Source organism: Pollicipes pollicipes, unplaced genomic scaffold (assembly GCF_011947565.3).
Source record: "Pollicipes pollicipes isolate AB1234 unplaced genomic scaffold, Ppol_2.1 Scaffold_6686;HRSCAF=7923_pilon_pilon_pilon, whole genome shotgun sequence".
NCBI lineage: Eukaryota > Metazoa > Arthropoda > Thecostraca > Pollicipedomorpha > Pollicipedidae > Pollicipes > Pollicipes pollicipes.
This window is the reverse complement of record NW_023596921.1, coordinates 43,007,693-43,014,243: the sequence shown is the minus strand read 5'-3', so window position 1 is coordinate 43,014,243 and position 6,551 is coordinate 43,007,693. Positions and strand designations below refer to the sequence as shown.

Here is a 6,551-nt window from a genome sequence, read left to right as displayed (position 1 = left end):
GCGGTGTGGGTCATGACGGTACACACTGCATTAGTTTTGAGAACCATGACTTCATAGTCAGTGCATTGCAACGCCATGGAAAAGTCACATGGTGACTTAGCCTCCTCTATGATTTGTATTAAATGTAAATATGCACTTTTCAATAAGGCCTCGCGGCAAAAATATGTAGCACAATTCCCATGACAATCATCTATTGTGGATGGTGATGTTTTTAGTCAGGGTCTCAAGATGATAATCAATGTCTAGCAAATATGTTCACATCATCGAGAAATGTCGGCCGGATTTGAAGACTGCATCCAGCCGCGGACGCCTAATATTCGGAGAGAATCCTCGAGGGCTCCCCACGAACCGCTCACTGCATCTTACCCTCAGAATATCTTCATTGTTCTTTTGTGGGCATCGTGGCGTTACGTTTTGGTGAGACGCCGTGAGCCATGCAATCACGCGCATTTCTGGCGAGTCCATTTCATGTGTCCGCCTGATGTCTGGAGGGAGCGTACACATTCAAACGGCATGTGCCCGTGTATTTCTCGTTGCGTGTGTCTTCGTGACAACCCGCTAAGAACATCGTACAGAGGTGCTCATATACGCGCACACGCAGAGTCGTTTGACCACATTAATTTCAACAGCTACCGGAATGGCTCGCGACAATTTTTCCGACTCAGTAATATGGTCATTAACCAAAAGTCCCAACCCATACTACGGCTCGGGCAACTCTATTAATCACTTGACGCTGCCACTCACCTACGACATATCAAACACTGTGACCGATCTGTCCTTTAGTGTGACATCAAAACCACGTCTATGACGTCATAAGCTACAGCAAACCAGCCCAATCTCATGCACAAAACCGGCACGTCACGGATTCGCGCTGCAACTGTCAGATCGAATGCCTTCCAAGGACGACGAACACGTAAATAATGCATGAAATTCACAAAACCGCAGCGATAGTGCAGATAGAGCGTAAGGAGAAGCCCTAACTAAGCTCATGCCACCTCAGGCGCAAAGATGTAGCGGCATGTTAATCGTTTTCATTGGACGGATTACTGCTGCTTTAGGTGTGCAAGGAAATGGCACGCAGCTGGATTCTCCAACAGAAGCCAGCAACGTCCCGGCTTACCGGGCTGGCGGAACGTCCAAGATCAAGATCTCCGTCGTGCAGAGGCGCTAGCCTGGATTGACGAGTGTTATAGATGGCATGGCTCAACGGCCGAACGGTCATCTGAACATCGGTGACGTCATCACCGTCCGGGGGCGGGGGGTGGTCTGGGCCGCTGTTCGAACATCGGTGATGTTATCAAAGCTCAAGGGAGGGGGTGGGGGGGTGGGGGAGGCTCTGCGCTGCTGCTCTGTGCACAATGCCCACTGACATTACTCCCAGCAATTATCGTAAGGGATGCGTTGTCTTCGCATGCAACAAGCTCCCCTCGTCTGTCTCTTGAGGTTATCTAAATATGTCATCCACGTTACGCTGTAGTTCCGCTCCTTGTAGCGCTAACACGATCATCTTTCCGCTATTTGCCGTCGGCCACCGCAGTCCCTGTGGCAGTCAACATCGCCAGCATGAGCTACCACACCTTAATCAGGAGCGGCCGACTTGCTGTTCCGCACGTTCTCTCCGATCAGCCTATTTGTGGCATATGTGCTTTTCGTTCCAACACTTCACTCACGCGGGCAGCCTTTCCAGAGCGACTCTCGAGATACCAGTTTGTTTCCATTCGGCTGGCATGCTGACGTGTGCGTAGCTCGCTACCTGCGCATGCGTACTACTGGAGCGATGCAGTCGACCAGCGTGCCGCCATGTGCGTAGCTCGTTACCTGCATATGTTTACTATGGGAGCGACGCAATCGATGGATGAGTGCATCACTGCAGTAAGGCAAGATGCCACCGAAATGATAGTGCGACGGCCATCTGGCTTTCCGTCATCTACGTCCCCTTCAGAGACCGCTGGCGCGCATGCTTGGAGTGACCATCGTCTTGCATTGTACTACAGGTGGACCAGAAGGCATCGTTTGTAGGACCAGAGGGCGTCGTTTCAGCATGGGCATCATATCCCTTCAAATATGTTATCGCTGTGACATTGGCTCGCTCCAAAATTCTGCGTGACAGTTTCACCTAAATATGCTATTGTGTTCGCACTTTATTAACGAATAAAATATGTCGTACGCACCTTATTCAGGCCAAGATTCCAATGAAATGATGCTCTGATGTATCAGACATCTAAAATTCGAATTTTTATGGTATCCATGCAAATGCAGTCGATCCGAGCAACCAAGCTCTACACTTCTCTAGTATATTTCAGCGTCGTACAATCCATGGTTCAAGTAAGCATCCACTAGGAATGCTGTTTTGCTGTCAATCTGCTTTTGGCGCACGCTTGAATGTGTAGAAAGCGTCATCTTCATAACATGAACGGCGTTGCTGTTCGCGTAAACTTTTCTAAGTTGCATTTTGAATGAATTGCATAGAAGGTTAACAGTACTTGCTAAACAGAGCTTGGAGAGCGTTCCTTGATATCCAAGCAAGGCGGACGCAGAACACTGCACAATTTTGCCTCCGGCTTTAAAAAAAAGTACAATGCAGTGGAACAACACGCCCGCCTCGGGCCGGGCTAGCCTCTTTGTCAGCTGCCATTTGACCTTTCCACGCCAATTGGAACAAACAGCGCCCCCTCCCCTACCCCCGCCCCCCCCCCCCACCCGAAGACCCGTACCCATTGCCGCTGGATTACGAATGCAGCATTTCTCTGCTCCCAAACCATGGATTTCCAAAGCATACTTCGTTGAATCAAATAAGTACGATTGCTGAATACAGAGTAGCAGTTGTGTTCAGCCACAGTTTCCATTCACCTGTCGTGTTTTTTTCTCATTAAATAGACTTTGAGTATGCTTTGTGCACATATTGCTTTAAATATTAGCCAGTGAACGCTGCAACGGCCCGCTCAAATAACAGCATACTGCAACCCAGAAGTATGCTGTTAGCCCCCCTCAGGTTCGCATGGAAACGGTGCAGTGTCTTGCTTAAGTAATGCCCAAATTCCTATTTGTGCTCTTACTTTCAAGAGCAGCACAGAATTCGTTCAGCATCCCGATGCCTCTCCGACTCACTCTTCACGCAGAGGCATAAGACCCTCAAAAACAAATTCCATATGTTTTATTTAATTAGAAGTAACAACCTTCATTGAGCTATCCACCATGAAGTGCATAGCTACACAGAAACCTATCACACTGCGATGAAAACTCAATCGCAGCACGTTGTAGCCAAAAGTCTGCTCAATCGACGATACAAATTAAGAAAACTTGAAACACGAGATCATATTGCTCAACGGATGAAGAGATGCACACAGTACGCACGCCACCATCAACACCCACCCACGCATCCATATAGCAAGTCGATGGTCGAAAAACACAATATCAAATCAAAGGATCACGTACTAAGGAACCAGCTGGTCATGTATGTTTTAACGAGCAAATGCATACACAAACAAACACTTCAAGGTGCCTTCTTTGGTAACTATGATTGCCATCCCAGTCTCATCTGAGCCCGATCAGAGCAGGGGATATTTGTGCGCCGGCAGCGGCACAAGCTTCCCGTCCACGTAGTGTTTACAGACAAGGCGGGCACAGCAGTCGGGAAACGCCTTCCTCCTGTCTCCCCGAGCCTCGCGGCAGAACAGATTGTTCGCCTTCAGCTTCTTGAAGTCCACCTGCTTTCTCACCGACGGACACCTGCAAAGGTAAGGCGCTAATGAGAGGAAGCCAGTACGCCAAAAATGGTGCAAATTCACGGAAAGCAACGGCTTAAACGTGAAAATCATACAAACATGGGTCATTTTTTATCTTTTGAATAAAAAAGAAGAGAAGTTGCCAGTCTGCGTTCAACATGTAATGAAGCTAAGAGAAAGAGCTTGCACTTCTGCTGCTGCTCAAATGCTCGTGCCACGCTGTTCTCATTTACCGACCCCTCTCATCCACGGTTGTCAGGGTCAAACTAGGCAAACTCACTGGTATCTGTCAATGTAAAGGACGCCGTTGTCCTTGACACAGTGACTTTGTTTACAGCCAGAGAATGGGGAGCTCCAGACATCACCAATGTTGTACTTCTTGTCAACCTGGTTGTCGTGGCATTTGGTGTCGTCACCTGTAGAGAACAAAAAGGAGCCGAGAGTTAGCGCTCTGGATCCCGCAGCCAGCACATCGGATAGGCTTAGTTTAGTTTTGCAGCCGCTTTGTTCATTAAAAGCTACCTTGCTGTCACGTTCGTGAACTGACTGCGATAACAGTCAGGCGGTACAAATTGTCTTGATAAAGTCACCAAGATACTACATTAAAATTGCTTACCTCTGCCAACCGGGAAACGAAGGTATCTCGGGTACTGTGCACAGCACAGCTGCACACAAACAACAGCGATGACCAGCAGTTTCCACATATTGCTGACTGACAGTCTTGCTCTGCAGCTGACCAGAGTCCACTCTCGTCTGCTGTCTGGTCTGGCCACCAAACGCTTCTGTATGCAGTCCCCACCGGCCGGCTCGTTATATATGCGGCACCGGACCGTGACGTCACGGTGCACAAGGCCTGCTGTAGTGCGGGAGTCCCGCGAGAAAGTCTTTCCAGCAGCGCTATTTTGGACGCGGAGTATGCGCATTGTTAACAAGGTACTATCATGGACGCCGAGTCCGACGCCCGGACTGTGGTCCATTCAAGCGGAACCGAGATGGGATCTGCGGTGAAATCCAGCCGCTTTACCATACTGACCACGCCGGATGAGATTAAAGGGGCGTGCAAGAGAACTGAGTCGAGTTAAACCACACTGCTTTATTTTTAGGTATAGTGCTCGTCATCGCGCCGCCGCACACCATGACCAATACAATACCGCGGTCATTCGGCGAGGGCACCATCCGTGGGGGTGTCATACGTGGCATTATGCGACACACAACCTTTGAGAAAACTCTACGTTGACGTGTTCGTTTTAGGGGAAACGAGGTGCAACTTTTGCCAAACCAACCGCTTGGCTATAGGGCATGCATCAGGACGCGAGAGCAGAGGTTGCCAGGCCATCAGATCGAGAAACTGAACAGACCCTGAATTGTTAACTTTGCCGGACCACATTGCCTATTTAAACTAACTTTTACTCGTGAGAAAGTGAGAGGACACACAAAAGCTCGCCAACCTCGCTAGGCCTGTGTCACGACTTTCCATAAACAGAAAATACTGGATTCAAACCGAGCCTACATAATTACGACAGGCCCAAAAAGTAAGCACTCACGCACCTGCTCACCAGCCCAGAGATAATAGATGGGTGCCTCTTTCATTGCGCCACTACGTTGTTGACCGCTTTCGTAATTATGCTCTAAGTACACAATGCCATATCGAAATGGGGTTTACAGGCTACAGCAGGCCAGGAAAGTAAGCTTTTACAAGCCTGTTTTTCAAAACTACAGGTTTATATACAGGTATTGTTTGCAGCCTTTCTTGATCTTCTTCGATTCTACCCACACACAGCTGCAGTTGCAATAACTACCAACGTACTGCGTTTCGTTTCAGCTTATGTGGTCGCAAATTTTATCCCCAAGGTAGAAACTTTCCCTCCATTCACAGACGCTCAGACATTTATTGTGTTGAGCTTAATACCGATCAGGATTTTTTACCAAGTGCCATTCTCTACAGCAGCTGTTCAACTGAAGAAGTACGCAACATAGCCTATGAACCGTAGTATTTACATTTCATTTCTTTCATGGTGAGTCATCTTTCATGAATGAGACGCTTCAGCCTACAGTAAGGACCGCTGGAGGACCACCCTACAGTTCTGAAGAGGTGGGAAGGCGCCACAAAGGTGACCATTCTCACGACAATGCTCAGATAAGGCCACCAATCTTGGATTAGCCGTGTGCGTACGTGGTTTGGCGTTCGGAGTTGTCACTTGATCAGACCATTTGTCCATGGTCATGCCGCTCAGACGATGTCGCGACAACATGAAAGGCGCTCAAAGACCGCCAGGGCCCGACAACTCTAAAGCACCGCGATTAGGATAGCTGGCCGCGGAACAAACATGCCTACGATGATCGCACGGAGCCCAACGAGGCTTGCGATAGAAAAATGTTCATTGGTTCAGAGTTCAATAAAATGGACCCAGAGACGATCAGATGGTCTAAAACAATAGAGCGTTAGCAAAGTGCGATCGACTTTCGGTACCCGTGCGACTGGAGTCTACGGACGGCTGCAGGATCGAAGACTGGTATGTGACCTCCTGAGAGGTTCAAGGATGTCTCAAAATACCAGAACAATATGTGGCCGAGACCACGAGCCTCGAGTGCTTAGGCTGGAATGAAGATGGCTAAATGCCACTGGTGCTGCCAGGGGACGTTCTAGACACGAAGCTCGAAGGCGAGAACCGACTCCAAGGGTCTTGGGACGGAGGTCTGTCAGAAAGACGTGTGAGAACGCAAGAGTGTCCTGAAGACAGTTATTGACACAAGACGGTCAATCAAATTTGAGCCATGAACCAAGCAAGGGGTTTTTGAACAGAAAGCGACAGGGAGCTAAATGAT

At 48.8% G+C, this 6,551-nt stretch overlaps 1 protein-coding gene across 1 annotated transcript; it reads right to left on the bottom strand.

Moving 5' to 3' along the window:
• Positions 1-3,152: 3,152 nt before the first annotated feature.
• LOC119107586 (uncharacterized) lies at positions 3,153-4,497 on the bottom strand. The gene is made up of 3 exons (XM_037231084.1): positions 4,342-4,497; positions 4,006-4,141; positions 3,153-3,729 (listed from the first exon to the last, which is right to left on the bottom strand). The coding sequence occupies exons 1-3, from the start codon at positions 4,427-4,429 to the stop codon at positions 3,549-3,551; spliced, it is 405 nt and encodes a 134-aa protein (XP_037086979.1). The 5' UTR covers positions 4,430-4,497; the 3' UTR covers positions 3,153-3,548.
• Positions 4,498-6,551: the final 2,054 nt, after the last annotated feature.